Below are 16925 nucleotides of genomic sequence, written 5' to 3'. Positions count from 1 at the left end.
GCTATATACATAAAATTGTTATCATTATTATTATTGTCTCTTTTACAATATATTTTTGGCATTAAGCAACATGCAGGTTCCCAAGTTGGATTCAGAAACCCCAAAAGTTGCGGGTACATGGTAGGTGCGAGGTAACTGATCCACCAGAATGAATGGTATTTTCCAGTATTTGCCACCTGAGAGTTGGGGTGAACAGTATTTTCTCATAGGAAGCTCGCATTTACCATCCTTCCCATGGGACCTGAATGCAGCATTAGCCTGCTGTCAGGTCCTAAGCTCTGCCGTCACATGACCACTTCACAGTTTCACACAGGAAGTGGGCAGGAGGATTCAACATGGCTGTTGTCTGGTGACAGAAGGGGAGTTGTTTTCAACTCAGAAGTAGAGCTTTCACATTATCAACCCAAAATAAAGCAGAATTCACATTTGTTAGCTGGTCTTGACTCTGGTCCGATATGGCCCAGTGTGTTCAGTCTGTGCAGGAGTTCATCCAGGACTCGTTTGTCCCGATGGTGGCCGTCTTATGCAGTGAAGATGCGGAGAAAGTGACTCGCAAAAACAACCTGAATTTTGCCGAGCTACTCAGGCCCTTCTGCAGGCTAACATCCGAGGGTAAGAGGAGCTAAGACTCACCATGACACTAGATTGCCATTGATACAGCTGTCACATATTTTGCATTTTAGTAAATCGCGTCCTCTCTTTAGGCTGCTAGCTAGCATTTTTAGCCTTAGGTGGGACACAGTTGACGTTAGCTGCAGGCTAACAGGCTAGGCTAGCAGACTGGACTGTAAGCGGCTGCCGGGTGACGGGAAGGCGGGGAGGTGGAGCTGAACCCGGGTTGACTCTTAAGTTTCCCTACCGACTTGACATCTGAGAGGGCCGACTGCCACCTGAGCAGTCAGCCTTTGTCACTCGAGAGCCGTCTTCTCGGATGACTTGTAGTCAACCTCAACAAACCTCTTGGTAGTAGCCTAGTGAAGAAATCGCCTAGTAGCAAGCCAGCTAACCGGCTAACGGGCTCTGGTTGCAGTCCATACAGGCCCAAAGTCCATCATGAAGGCTAACTCTGTCGCTAGTGAGACTAAGGTGCAAGCAGTGTCACATACCTGTCAACATAATAACAGATGTGGGGAGATGGTCATTGTGCTTTGTTGTGTGACATTGCCAGATAGCTACATGAACTCACTCCACCGTTAAGATTAAGGACCTTGCCATAAAAAATAAGATTAAGGACCTTGAGTAGCCTAGATTATAATGCTGTGCCCTTACTTTGACTCAGTGCTAGTCAGCCACCCTTTCAAAGGATTAAATTTGTGGACTTAATGCATGGTATTTACTAAATGTGCAGTTCTCTCTTGTATGGATAGATGTCACACCAAACTCTATGCAATATTCTGTTTCCTTGCTTGTGACAAATGTACATACCTGATAGTCCATGACATAAGACATTAGCTGCCGCTTTTCAATTCGGCATCCATCCAATACACCATACAGCACATACAATTTCAACTTTTATAATTGGTTTGCCTACAGTCTTCTTCCACCAAATAAACTGTGGTGGACTAAGCTATTTTGTGAAGACAAAGTCTATCAGCAGAGCAGACCAGACCTGAAAAACTGGCCTCACTAGTAATCAAAATAATAAGACTATTCCTGGAGCAAACACAAAGCGTATGAACAAGCAGTTCTCTCTCTCTCTCTGTATCCACGTCTCCTTCTCTTCTTTGCTACTACTTTCAGTCAACATCCAATAGTGGCCGAGACCAAGACAAGTCAGAGTCAAAAAAAAGACACGAGACCAAGACCTCAAAAGTGGTCTCAAGACTGGAATCATGACCAAGACCGGACTTGAGCACTACAGCTCTTTCCCAGGGCTTGAGAAATGAACAGACGTTGATGTCATTAAGATATGCATTGTGTGCACTGTCCAACGCTACAGTTCTTCACTTGAAGGTCTTTTGATCAATTTAATCATTTTCGGATCGAAAAGTATTCATTGTAGTAGAGCCTTACTTAGTTGAAAGTATGTAGTATACATACATTACTGGTAAATGTATAGGCTACATTTACCATTTTCCCACATTTACCATAACATATACAGCTAGTCATGTTGTTAGTTGAATAGGCCTATGTTTTCTCCACAATTATAGGCATACTATTAAAACATAATAATAAAAAAATAAATAATAAATAATATTGAAAAAAATCAGAAAGTAAAAAATATTTTTGTCAGACGCATTATCAGTTCTTTGGTATTCAGAATCGGGAACATCCCTACAGGTGACATCCAGTGATTTGTGAACAAAGTTATAGGCCTAGACTTTTGCGGCATAGTAATTTAACCTACAAATAAACCTAAACCCAACACTGTACAATCTTAAAGTCAAATCAAAAGTTGCCAGTGACATACTTGTTCAACCGCTACTGCACAATGGTAATTCACTCCCAATGTGGAATGTAATTTGGTACGTATTTATCCAAGCACTCAATGACAACTGATTTAAAATAACGGATAGTCTAATAGATGATAACACCTCAATCACACGTTCAGGATATTTTTAATGTTAACATTGAAAGCTTAAAGAACAATTCCAGCGTGATTTGAGTGTTTGCTCATTTTTTACATTTTACATAATCTGAATTGTGAAAGTTTTTACACACATGCACCAGATATTTTTAAATCAGTTTTGCCATACCTATTGGGCTCATTCACTCTCATTCAGTTCCAAATGGCATAGAAAACAACTCCGGAGACTTCGGGAAAGGTAATCCATCACTGTGAATGAGAGGCTGCCAATCGCGTGTGTAAACTTTAACATTTAAGACATACCGTTTACCATTTCGTATTAATGCATGCATTCAGGAATACCGTGAGAGCTGAGACGAGACTGGAGGGTTATCGTACTTCCGCTTTCTGCTTCTCTGATTTCCGCTAACGTTCTCTGCAGTTACATTAGGACCCGCCTTCTGTCAATTACAACCCATTCAAGCCAACAGACAAATGAAAGCTAGGCACTTTCGCCAGCTATAGTCTGTAAAATAAAGCTTGATTTTACAAGTTCAAGTTCAGGTTTGTTTATTTATATAGCCCTTTATCACAAGCATGTCTGAAAGGACTTTACAGAGAATAAGCCTAACTAGATCTATATGCAATTATGGCAAATTGCTCCTAATTATTTTTATATGATATCAGTGCCTGGCCTGAGGGGGTCAACAGCAAAATATAATATGGAAAATGCGTCAGACACACAAATGAATATGTCGTCTTGTGAAACAAATGAATATGTCTTGTGAAACAAATGAATATGTCGTCTTGTGAAATGTTGGTTCAGTCTATGGCTGGGTAAAGTTTGGAAATTTTAAAATAACTTTTTTCAGTACTTGTTAATGAAAGCATTTAAACATATTTTTCTACAAAGCCACTTGTTTGCTTCTGCAAATGAATGCATGTCAAATATTTTCAACAGAAAATGTATTATGTTTTTACCAAATCTTTAAAAATGGAAGGGTGTAATAGTTCACGTATTTGCTCCTCGGTTCATGGGACACGGTACGCCTTTAATGGACTGTGGCACGACATGGCTCAATCAGTCATAGGAGAAGTTGTTTTTGTGTGTGTAAATGCAAGACTTTGTTGTCACAAACTGCATGTTGTTTTCTAGGCAGATGCTTTAACACTACAGCTGCCAGGTTTTACGTGACCCCTCCATTCACAGCAGCTGTCCGTCTGACCGTTATGTAAAATGAGCGTCAGTAATGAGCGTCAGTAAAATAATTTATGTTGAAATTAAATTAAAAGGTAGACTTAACAGCATAAAAAATGACTAAATAATTATGTTAGCCATGTAAGCCAGGCTAGGTTATGGAGCATAGGGGGAATTCTCTAGCCTACTCCTGTAGGCAGCCCTGTAGACTGTAACTGATTTGTCCTTTTACAAACCGATGTGTAAACCGTCTTTCATCCTGATCTGAAAGATAAACTGGTTTTAGGTGTGCTGTACTATGCTAATATCAGTTTGCAAAACACAAACTGTAATGTCATTCAATATAGCCTACAACTGTATTGTGATCCTATTAGCTAACTTGCTCAGTGTTGACTTTTTTTTATTATTATCTTTCTGGTATTTTTGCCTTTATTAGAAAGTTCAGAGTGTAGGCGTCCTGAGCCGTATTCGAACTTGCGACGCCGCGGTTACATGGTATGCGCCTTAGACCACTGAGCCGGACGCCTCATAAAGGAAATGTTCACAGTATTTGAGACGTTTGCAAATGTGTAAATGTTTGGAAGACAATAATGTTAGAGCAATTACTTTAGTAGCTTTTATTCACAAGTGTTTAAATAAAAGAAAAACATACATTTCTGGAGTGAAAACAATATTGATGAAGTCCAAACCGAAGAGAGTAAATGACGATGTGCAATGATTTGTTCTTTCACGGCGGACTGTTTTTAGCCAAATTACAGCAAAGAGGAAATAGTGTACTTACCTAGCTTGGTCAGTATTGTAATCACCTAGCGGGTAGCGACCGTGGAGTCATTAACAATATTCTTTTCTCTTTTTTCTCCACGGACGGTAAGGAGCTGCTATCTTTTCTTAAGTACAAAACGGCACACCCGCCGCCAAGGTCAACACTTTATGAAAACAAATGTTTGTACTCTCACCTAATGCATGCATACTGTTGACAGGGGAGTTCTTCTGTCTTGTCGATATTTTTCTAAAGTCATTTGACCCTTTGTTGTATAGATTTTAAGCCTTGAAATGTCACTAGCTAGAGAAAAACCTACCGGCTGCTCCAGAGCGGACAATGAACTCAACCTATAAGTAGTCCACTAACATTTAGTATCAGCAGACATGGCTTTGAATGTTAACCAGCCTGCAAGCTACATTTTTCATGAGCATAGTTAACTAGCTCCACGTAGCCTTATTCTACAGTTCTGTGCTAATGTTTTTTACAAATGTGAGTGAATGCAAAAGTGAATACACTTTGCACAAAGTCAGGCAGCATCTTTAACTTCCCCTGTAGATCCAGGTTCAGTCTGTTCAGATGATGCAGCATTCACCAAAAAAGCAAAATCCAAAATCCACTTGGGGTCTGAGAGCTCAGGATATTCCTTGTGCTTCTCTTTCATGAACAGCTTCACAGCGTCCAAAAGTTCAAAAAAGCAAGAAAGCACTTTACAGAAACCATCTCACAGTACAGTGGAGTGGGAGGTCTCCAGCAAGCCCTTGCTCAAGTTCAGCAATGAGATTCTTGAATTGTCTGTGGTTTAGAGCATATGTGCAAATATAATTGATGATTTGCAGCATGGATTTCATGATGTGGTCTAAATTCAGCTTTTTAGACACCAGTTGCTCCCGATGGATGATTCAGTGAAAAGCTTTACAGAGCCCCACAAGCCGTTTCACAGATCCGACCATAGATGGTGCTCCGTTCACGGCGATTGCCATAAGTTTCGGTAATGGTAGATTTGTTTTTGCAATGACATCTAACACTGCTTCTTTCACATCGATGCCACGGGTTCTGTCTTTTAATGATGTGATACCAAAGAGTTTATTACACAATCATCTGACACGGACCTTGCAAATATTGCCAACTGAGGCTTGTCTTGTATGTTGCAAGACTCATCCAACACAATACTGAAAGATCAGAATGTAATTGTGATTCGATTGCATTGTGTATGTCTAATAGTCTGTGTTCAACAGTGTGGCGTGACAGTTGGACATCTGATACCATTTGTTTCAGTTTGTCATTTTCTGGAGACAAGATTTCAACATCTGAGGCATGTTTTTCTGACTGACTTTTCGAAGTGTTTCATTTGTCCTTCCGGAGTTCAGTACCTTTCGGGAATTCCTGATCGATGTTAGTATGGAGTGAGCTGAAATGGCTGTAGATTTGATGACGTCTGGCATATCAGACAGAATGGTTTGCCATTGCGTTCAACAAAAAAATAAAAACTCTCCCACTCTTCTAAAAACGTTCTGTGTTCATCTTCATATCTGCGCTTACTTTTACATTTGCCTGCCATGTTTAAAGTGAACCTGCCTTAAAAGAAAACGGAACGCTCAACAGCAAATTCACCCTGCACATTGTTTTTTTCATTTTCAAGTTATATGATTGGTTTGCAAATTTTTCAGTAGGTTCAGTTTACTCAAGTGGTTGGCTCACACACTGAAGTGTGAACTGCGGGTTGGCCACCCCTGGCTTAGAGGGTCATTCTTATTTCGTTTATTTCCTGTAACTTCGTTTTTAGATGTCCAACTTGAGTTAACCTGCTTGAGTTACATACTGATAATGTGTAGTTATCAGTCAATGCCATAGGGAGTTCAACCATGTAGAAATGTTGCTATGACAGGCTCCTTGTGTACTAATTCTGCATAGTCTTATCAAAGTATCATAGCAAAGTGTTAAACTTTTTGTTTCATAAACTGGCTTCACACCATGCAGCTTTTGTGCAACTATTTGCAAACTCAAATAAACCTTAGTGTGACCTTAGTGACACCACACCAACCCTGATTATCCTGAATGGTAATGCTGATTTTTTTTTTTCCAGTAACAAAACTTATTGTTACTGGATAATGCGAACCCATCTTCATAGACGGTTCACATATGATTCCACCATTTGTTCCTGGAGAGTTCTAATGTAATTTGGATTATAGCCAAATGTTGTGAGGTTACCGACCTTTGATTCACTGTGCTTCAATCCCATAACTTCAATCCATGGGTACAGCAGAATAATAATGGCTACAAGCAATACTAACTTTATATGGAGGCAAAAAAAATCATGTTCATTAACTTGGCTAGGAGACTAAGCTATATAAAGTTAAGACAAGCCCATAGTTTTCAAAGAGTAGGGGTCACACAGCAGAGGTTCAAACGAGAGATGACACAGAACAGTGCGTCTTATTGGTGCCACACAGATTGAGGATGGATGGATGGGTGAACTTTTGATAGCTCAAGTAGACGTCAGGCTGAAAGGAATCTCTCAGTGAGTAGATCTGTCAGGTGAGTAGATGAGGGAAGGGAATGGACAAAGAGCAATCAGATTTACAGGTGAAGTTCCCCCAGCATAGAGATTCAAATTGAGTGTCATTGGTAGCAGACTATCTTTCGCTGAACAGATTTATGCTAGGTATTATGCGCATGGATTGTTGAAGTCCAGGGATGGGACCACAAAAATGTGACAATGCGTATCATGGGGCAGAGAAATGAATCATGATATTGGCTCCATTTTATTTTATTCTAATAAGACGGCTTGCCCATCACAATTTCACAAGCTCTCCATCCAAATTATATTATTTGCACTTACACTATTTGACATTTTTATATTGTTGTTTACATTGTAGTGAGCCAATGCCATCGAAAAATTTGTGTCTCAGAAATAAACATAATTCTGCACAGTCAGACTTTGATGTCATTGAACTTTTGTTCATTAGGCCTATATCGTATCGTGATTGTATCGAATTGTGAACCCCATATCACGTTTTGAATCGTAATGTGAGATAAGTCGATCATCCCATCCCTAGTCAAGTCTGTTGTTTATCAAAAATACTATGGTAATTATAAGGCAGTTTTGTGATGCAGTCTGGTATAGCGTTTTTTTATGCCACGGTGTGAATTGCTGTCTTGTCTTTTGGTGCAGGTCACATACGGGACCCCAACAACCAAGTGCAGCCAGTGAAGAACCTACGCATTAGCGTCAACAACGTGGTGACTCGCCCCACCCCGGCCTCCGGTGCCCTCAGCCCTGCCCAGCGTCGACTGCTGAGTGAAGTGGTATTATCCTGCCAGCCACCAGAGGGCGGCGTGGCCAATGTGATCACAGCAGGAGACTATGACCTCAACTTTAATGGTGAGTAACAGACAGGACAGTGGTGCCTACATCAAAGAATGGTCAGACATACATTGCAAAAGCTGCAAAATACACACCTATTACTTATGTCACACTGTGAGCAACTTTGTTAATGGGCCTATTCTGGTACAAAAGGCTCTGATTGTGCTATGTAGTGGTCTGCAGCTAAAAGGTTAGAATAATTTTTGGTTTATTAGGTTTTGGTTTGGTTTGCTTTTTTTGGTTTAGTTTATTGCGCATATTTAAAAAATCGAAATACATAGAGATTGGAAGTTGGAAGACAATGACTGAAAGAAAAACAGAAAAGATGTGCAGGAGGAGCCAAAAAAAACCCATAAGGGCTTGTCAAGTGGCCCTGAATCAACCATAATAAAAAACAATCAAAGCCAAAAATGTAATGCAGACAAATACATAAAGGGACAAAAGGAAAAGGTTACAGAGAAATCGCATACAGACCCAAATATCATGGAGCTAAGAGTGGTGAATATTAATTAAGGTGAATATATAAAAAAATTTATTTGTAAAAAGTGGTGGGTGTTTACAAGGGTAATGTATATATTACGGTGGAGAGACCAAAAACGGCTGAAACTTGCTTCTTGAATAAATTTAAACTGGAGCAGGTTCTAATGTGTTCAGGTAAATTGTTCCAAAAATGTGGACCTCTGAATCTAATAGAAAAAAGGTTGTCCTGAAGAAAGTGGGATGAAGATTATTAGCTGATCTTGTATGATAATGATGGATTTGAGAATTATACTTAAATACATTTTGAAAATGGATCAGGTATAAGTTGTGAATAGAAAGAAAAGCAAAAAGACAAATTTGAAAACGGTTTACATCGAAAATAGAAAGGATTCTTAAAGATTGGAACAAAGGAGTGGAACTGGTTAAACTGTTGGAAAATGTAATCATTTTGATAAAACGTTTTTGTAGGGTGAAAATACAGTTGAGGTTGCTCTTAAAGGCACTTGCCCATACAATATTGCAGTATGAAATATATGGATATATCATGGTATAATATAGATTGAGAAGAATTTTTCTTGATAACAGATGTCATCTTCTTCTAATGACTCCACTATTTTTTGCTATCTTGTTAGATATGAGTGTTATATGGTTTTTCCAGCTGAGCTTATCATCTATAATAAGTGAGAAATTTTGTGACTCGAACCCTTTCTAAAATATTACTTGATATTCGTACCTCAGGGAAAGTATCATTGATTTGTTGGTTTTTGGGCAAAAACAACACGTAGGAACTTTTCTTTATGTTGAGGGATAATTTATTTGCCTTAAACCATGTGTCAACTTTACTCAATTCTGAGTTCATTTCTGATACAAATTTGTGTCCATCTTTGCCAGATAGAAAAATATTCGAGTCATCGGCAAACAAGATAAAAAATGCATTTGATAAGGTCGTGTATAGATCATTCACATAAATAAGAAATAATAATGGTCCCAGGATTGATCCTTGCGGAACACCGTAGGAGATCAACCTGTAATCTGATGAAGTATTCTTCCATAACACATACTGCTTTCTTGCTGATAAGTAGCTTTTGAACGATAGCAGATCCGTTCCACTTAAACCATAAAGAGAAAGTTTCTGTAATAAAATGTCATGATTGAGAGTGTCAAATGCCTTCGATAAATCAACAAACACTCCAAGTGTGATTTCCTTATTGTCAAGGGCTTAAGTGATACTGTCCAGAAGTTTTGATAAGGGCCATGGAAGTGGAAGGTTTCTCTCTGAATCCATACTGATGGGTGTAAAGAATGTTATTGTCATTAAAAAAATTGTTAGCAACCGATTATAGACTAGCTTTTCTAATACTTTAGAAAAACATGGGAGGATGGATACCGGCCTATAGTTGGAAAACATAGACGGATCATCTGCTTTGAAGAGGGTAATGACTTTAGCCCATTTCAATTGATCCGGAAATGCACCTGTTTCAAGAGAGAGGTTAAAAATATATATGTGAGTGGTTTGGAGATGTATGGAAGGCATTTTTTGAGTATTGAAGCTTTCAACTCATCATGACCTGCTGAAGCTGATCTAAGTTTGTGGACAATGTCCGCAAGCTCAGTTTCAGTGATAGGATGAAATGCAAAGGTACAGGAGGGGCTCTTAATCCCTGAAAGAGATAGCGGGGTTAGTGGTATTTTGTCTTTTTCATATCTTTCCGAGAGTCCGACAATTTAATCTCGTAATATTTGCGTTTGGATGACCTCAATAGGTGATTTAATTTATTTCTATATGTTGTGTATCGGTTCAAAAGTAGTGGAGTGGGATTTGTAAGGTAATCCTGATAAAGTTTATGCTTCTTGGAAATAGAACGATTCAAGCCATTAGTTAACCAAGATTTGCTAGTATTAGTAGCTTTTTTTCTTTGGAATTGGAAAGACTCATCAAAGATCTTAAAAAATATACCATGGAAGGTATCATACGCCACTTGAGTATCATGCTCATTTTCAACAGCAGACCAATTGAATACAGATAGCCTGTCATTAAATTTGTTCATATTACTGTTATTAAAATTTCAGAGAAAAATCTTATCAACAGGATTTCCTTGGGCAATTTGGGGCCCAAGGTAAAACACAGGAGGATGGTCGAATAAGTCACAGTACAAAATACCAGATACCCCGGAATCACAATAGGAATTTGTAAATATATTGTCAATCAGAGTTTCAGTTGTGGCAGTAATCCTTGTTGCTCTAGTTATGAGAGGAAAGAAGGATGAGTCGTTAAGATGGTCAATAAATTGGGATGAGTGACTATTTAAGAGGTTGATGTTGAAATCGCCCATAATATAGGCTATTTTGCTGCTTTGGTATTGCATTTTATAACATTACATTGTTTTGATGAGTTAGCATAGCTAGCTAGCAAGTGCTAATTAGGTAGCATTAATAAAAGATTAAACAGAAAAAAAAGATGGATGCAACTGCTCTATAAGCATTGTTGTTGACGCATTTATTCCTGTCTTTCAAATAAAAGTTGTAGAGAACTGGGAAGCTTTAAATGGCTGTGATCAACTTCTTATCAATTTTGCATTTGATTTTGTTGATCGTGTTGCTTCCAGTATGAACAACAGCTACTCACTGGTCATGTCATGTCCATTGCTCAAGAATTTGTGTCACAGTCTGCATATTGCTCAATGTCACCCAGTGAAAGAGAAAGACTGTTCAGCACAGGACCATGGGAAGAGTGGTAGCTAAAGGCTAAGATAGGCTAAGATAGAGAAAGGACTTACTGATAAGCAGTATTTCTTTTATATTCATCAGTGGTGGGCCACCATAGCATGGTGCGGCACCACGTCTAGACATTTAGGCCTATTATTTAGCCAAATTATCCTCTAAAATACAAACACTATCAAGTGTGGACCCATTGTATAAAAAAGTACGCAGTAAAGAACAATTTCAGTGCTGCCTGTACAACCTGTGCTAGAACCAAAACTGACCAAAATGGGGACAGCGATGGAGCAGAAAATAGTTAGGCCAAGTTCTAGTTGTCCAACCTCAGAAATCCCAATAAAAGTAACAGGAACTAACCCAGTGTATTTGTGCATGACAAAATCACAAAATCAAGGTACCTACCAATGAATGAATAAATAAAGGTATTTTATAATATATAACTATATTTGAATAGCAGTGCTGTAAGTGCTGTAAAATAAAAGGAATGAAGCAAACACCAATAAACAGCTTCAATTTAGGCAATATTTCTATACAACAGCCAAAACAAACAATCAATCATTAAATTTCAAGTTTATTAAATTGGGTTTTCAGTTGTGTCTTGCATGGAGATATAGAGTTTACTAATCATGTTTTCTCAGGCAGGTTGTTCCAAAGTTTAGGAGTGCTCTTCTAAATTCAGTTGGAAGCCAATTAGGGTAAATAAAGGTTTAAGTTGAACTGCTACGTTCTGGACTAGCTGCAGATGAGAATGAGTGTAAGGCAAGAATACAGAGCATTACAGTAGCCAATCTGAGATGAAGTAAAGGCATGAGTAGGATAGAAGTAACTTCATTTCAGAGGTATTCCCCAAAGACATGACAAAAATGACAGCAACATTACTAGACCATTTGACCTGTTTTCTCAAGGTGAATAGCTTAAAAAGGAAGGAAAAATACCTAGACATGCATAAGGAAAGGGACTGGATTACGAAGTGCAACAAAAGAAAAAATGAGGCAAAGCCTTCAGATCTTCTCCTGTTACAAAGAAAACCATGCATCCCTTCAGGTCTCCTGCAGAGGGCAATAGACACCAAGGAGAAAGTCGGTACCAGGGAGTTTTATGCCGTCACTATTGATTGTTGTCTCTTCATTGCTTCCTTATTGATGTCTTTCCCCATGTGCATTGTTTTTTTTTATACTCACCTGGATTCACCTTGGGTAAGAGCTTTCCTCAAACACTTAACCCATTGACAAAACCATTCCTTGTCTCTCTGCATGAAAATGAAACCAAGACTTCCATACATGATTTCAAAAATACATTTCTTTTAGAGTTTGTTGTGATAATTAGGAGATCCAAATCTATTTGTATACAGAAAGACTGGTAATGTTCCTTTAACATTGTGGTGTTGCTGCCACAGTGGCTTTTCTTCCCTTTTTAGTCCCTGTCTTCTTCACTGTGTTATTGTGAGTAGAGCTCCTCTTTGAGGTCACCCAGTCAAATAGTCAAGTAGCCTAACCTGACCAGGGTCATGCCAATCCAACCAAACATTTGCCCCAGTGTAATACATTTTTTCTATTTCTACTAGTTTTACTACTACTACTACTACTACTACTAAAACAAAATAATAATAATAGTGATATTACAATTCACTGTTTTACCCGGAAATGTTTCTTGGCAGGATAGGAAAGCCTCTGAAACAGCATTTAGACAATATGACACTAAAACTCTCCATTAAAATGAGGGATGGGGACTAGTTTCTCTGCTACACTCCCCCTGATTCATCTCCTAGTCTAAAAATAGTTTAAAAAAAAAACATGTCTTTTATTGTGAATGCCAAAAATATGGAACCCCTATACAAACCAACTATGAATGATGACTCATTTTCTAACGGTTTAATAAATAAAAAATATATGAATATGAATATGTACATTTATATTGATAAGATGGAGAAATTTGTCTCTCCTTTATTCTGGCAACTCTGCATGTAGATTAAATTTAGATTAACCATCATCTAGCATTTCTGACGTTGGATGATGAAGTTTGACTTAATTCCATTCCAAACTCAGACAAGTATTAATGATTTGTTTTTTATTCAGCATGACCGTCCTTTAAAGGAGAATTCCAGTGTGATTGGAGTTTTTGCTGATTTCCTGCATTCCCTGACTGTTTGGCGCATGTTTTGTCACAATTAACATTAAAGGGATGGAAAATGTAAAAAATGAGCAAAAACTCATACCACGCTGGAATTGTCCTTGAAGCTGGGTGGCCCACCCTGACTGTGATAAGATAATGTGATGTGATAAGGTAATATGAAACATATTATAATATTAATGATCCCTGTGGGGAAATTAGGTCATTGCAGCACCATAAGTAATAGGATTCAGCAGGGAAATATGCAGATAGTATATGACCACAACAGAATATTTTCTAACAGAAAGATATGATTTAAAAAAAATAAGAGCAGTGCTAGTGAGCCCGACCCAGTTCTCCAACCAGTTGATCAAGTGTCAAAGGCAGCAGATCAGGATTACCATTGGTAGCAGCAAGAAAAGCGAAAATAAAACCTTAAAAATAATAGCTTTATGATCAGAAACACAAACCAAATCTTGAGGAATAAAGCCAGCCGAGAGAACTAAATCAAGAGTATGACCTTTCGCATGAGTGGGGCCTGTCACAGATTGCACCAGATTAGAGGATTCTACAAAATGAATAAAACCATGGTTGAGATTAGGGGATGGACAACATACATGGATATTAAAATCACCTAAAATGAGAATTCTGTCAAAAACGGACATTGTAATAAATAGCAGTTAAGCAAATTCATCAATAAAATCTGTATAAACATAATATAATAAAAATATAATAATATCAGTATGTGTACAGTATGAAATTATGAACAATTATGAAAATACCAATAAGTATTTATCATTCAGAGAGTCACTGCATGATTCTTTGCACAGTCTCTTCTCTACTATGAGCAACAATTGACATTTCCCTGTTGTATCTGAAGTAGTTAAATTCTGATGTTTGATATGATGAAAGCCAGTTTGGTGGTGGTTGAATTGACCCTAGGTTTTCAGTCCCAAGTCCTGGTTTCCCCCTTCCTGATCAATGAATGCTAAAACCTTGACAGAAATGGGATGTTGCTAACATTAGCCCTGGCTCTCTGCTTCCACCTGTCAGATCGCTCTCTTAAAGCTAGCGTCCCCTGGTACAGTGCCTGGAGAGAAACACTGTTGGAGCTCAGCACCTCCAAGCTCTACACAGGTATTCTTGTCTCATGGTTGCTACTATGGATGGGTGGCGGCCCTCATCTCTTAACTCTACCCTACCTGCACTCCTCTTCCCCCTCTAGCTTTCCGTAGCTATACTGTCTAGTGGAGTCTCTCTTCCCCATGCTTTTTTCTCACAAGGTGGTGGGCCCTCTCTAGAGATTTAGATTTTTCTTCTCTGTGTGTTGCTATGTGTGAAATGTTGTTTGTCTTTCTATAAAGAGGTTGCTCACAATGTTGAAGCTTATTTTTTCATCCACTTTCTTCGTCTACTCTCTCCAGTCACCTTGGAGAGAGTGGACACGGTAATGACATCTCATTTCTTACCAAAGATACTCTTGAAAGGAAAATCCACCCTAAAAAGAACATAATGCTTATTTGTTCATTTATTATTTGTGAATGTAAACCACTCTCTACCAAAGTGAGACTTTGCAGAATTGCTGCCATGATCGTGTCATATTGGACGGTAAATATGAGCTGCCGACTGGGAAAAAATGTTTGTCAGCCTCCTTGTGGTAACTACAACTAGGACATGTTAGAATTTTTTTATCTCCCACAGCATCAGTTATATTCACAGTAACACAATCAACTATGAAAAGTGAGCAGTATCTGCTGCACTTTGTTTATGGTTGAGTTTAAATTCGTAATTAAAAATGATTTTTGATGTGGACGTCCCAATCTGTTAAGCGAATGCTTCCAAGTTGAAGCAACAGGATGTCATCCCATTCTTCTGCTTCTTCCAATATGATGTGAACATGGCATAAGATCCCAATCTGTCACGTGATCAAGCGACATACAGTAGTAGCTGCTCCATTGTAGGGAATCGGTAGGAAGACATTCTGGAGTTTGTGCATTCATACCCCTTCTGGAACGGAATTAAGACCAGTAATGCTAAAACAACCATTGAAATCAATACTAATGAAATAATATTATTAAATTCAGGGTGACAACTCCCAATGGGGGCTGAGTATTCAATGGCAAGGTTAATTCTTTTCTAGGGTGGATTTTTCTAGGGTGGTACCCCCATGAAGCAAATGGACCTAAATAAGAGTAATTCTGTCAGTATTGTGCTGTTATATCCCTGTTATATCATTAGAATGTTTGTAAGACTAACTGAAAGTACATTAATTTGGTTACAGTGGTAATGGCTACCCTACGTATTATGGCTGTGCAAGTGAGACAAAAATTCCCCACTCCCCACTTTAGGAGTGAAATGTTATGCTACAAAGCTGTGAAGCTTGTGAACATCTGGTTTGGTGTAATCTTGTTGTGAAAGAGGCAGCAGAAGATAACTGTTCGAATTTTTGAAAGTTTGAAGGACTTCATTACCTGGGAATCCTGTAAGGTGACATTTCTCCTTAGTGTCTGGTGGGGGTGGATGTGATGAAGAGGTTCAGCCATCGTTGGTGAGTCCAGGGGTGCATTCTGTTACATAAAGATTTCTGCTCGCCTCCTCACCATCGGCTTCTCTGTGAAAGGCCACAGAGGACATGAGAAGAAGATGCGAGGAGGAGAGGAAGCGAGTGAACCGTGTCCCGTGAATTGGAATGTCCTTGCACCCGACATTTTGAAGTGACGTGTGAAGCATGGCATTGAGACTCCTCCCACACAGGATGACAGCTGTCTAAATTATTCGAAGGCTCATGTTTTATCCACATAGAAATGTTTTACAAAGTTAAGATTAATGTGTAATTCATCTAAACGATGTCAACCCCTAATTATTGTCAAACTTTTATCCTTTTTGCGACTTGGGTTAGGCACTGAACCAAAGCTTTATTCTGTTTATACCCCTACATTGCCGTAGATCTAGCTGTAAGAACACAATGTGCAAAACAGCACCACATCAGTCAGCTCCACATCAGTCTGTTGTGCCAATAACCAGAAGAGGAGAGAATACTAGAGGTGTGAAGAGAACTGTAATATGTTGCTCTCGTTGAACTACTGTTACTTCATTTAAGTGTTAACCAGTTGGATTAAGTGTCTAAAACATTATTTAAGAATAACTCGCTAAAAATCATTCAAGTACTTAGTAACTTTTAATGTTGGAAATCACTAACTGAATTCGAAGTCAATAAGGCAGGTTGAAGGAAAGTTTGTATACCAAAAAATTTACACCACTTTATCACAAATGAACTCCTGAAATGCACTGAACATACATAGATCTAACAGTGCAAGAGTGTGCAAGGACGGATTTTTCTTATTAGAAATCCACTGATTTACAGCGACCAGAACAGAGGCTTCAACAATATTGTCTTTGTAGCAATGAAGCAGTTTCTCCTTGGGCTGTGGAGTGACTTTGACATCAGTCACCACCCATTACATTACTCTCTGCTCCGGCTGATCTCTGGCTGATAGAGACGGTTTCCTTCCGCCATCTTTGTCATTGTAGCACTGTTTTAATAGAAGTGATTAAGTTAGTGATCTTGGAGTCAGCTTTTCCATGGCTTTCAACAATAAAAGATAAAGTTTCACATTCCTCATCTGGCGAACGAGTAATTGTAATGTTTTCCTTCCAAGTGTCATTTACCACAGCTGGTCTAGAAAGTTAACCTTGCCCCGTTTCATGGTGGGAGCCTGGCCAGACCTGCAAATAGAAAACAAAATAATTTTGAAAAATGCTGATTAACTCCCCTGGTGTTGTTTTT

At 38.6% G+C, this 16925-nt stretch overlaps 1 protein-coding gene across 2 annotated transcripts in view; it reads left to right on the top strand.

The window, feature by feature from the left end:
* Window positions 1-329: 329 nt before the first annotated feature.
* Window positions 330-16925, top strand: part of trappc8 (trafficking protein particle complex subunit 8) — a 51178-nt gene continuing 34582 nt past the window's right edge. The window contains exons 1-3 of one of the 2 annotated variants that reach the window (XM_078285683.1): window positions 330-612; window positions 7640-7849; window positions 14192-14275. In XM_078285683.1, coding sequence (XP_078141809.1) covers window positions 456-612; window positions 7640-7849; window positions 14192-14275 — 451 coding nt within the window. In that variant the 5' untranslated portion in view covers window positions 330-455. The remainder of the gene's footprint in view (window positions 613-7639; window positions 7850-14191; window positions 14276-16925) is intronic. The other variant, XM_078285684.1, reaches the window with a different exon arrangement.

Source organism: Centroberyx gerrardi, chromosome 9, assembly GCF_048128805.1.
Source record: "Centroberyx gerrardi isolate f3 chromosome 9, fCenGer3.hap1.cur.20231027, whole genome shotgun sequence".
NCBI lineage: Eukaryota > Metazoa > Chordata > Actinopteri > Beryciformes > Berycidae > Centroberyx > Centroberyx gerrardi.
The sequence above is the reverse complement of the archived record's forward strand: the minus strand, read 5'-3'. Positions and strand labels throughout refer to the sequence as shown.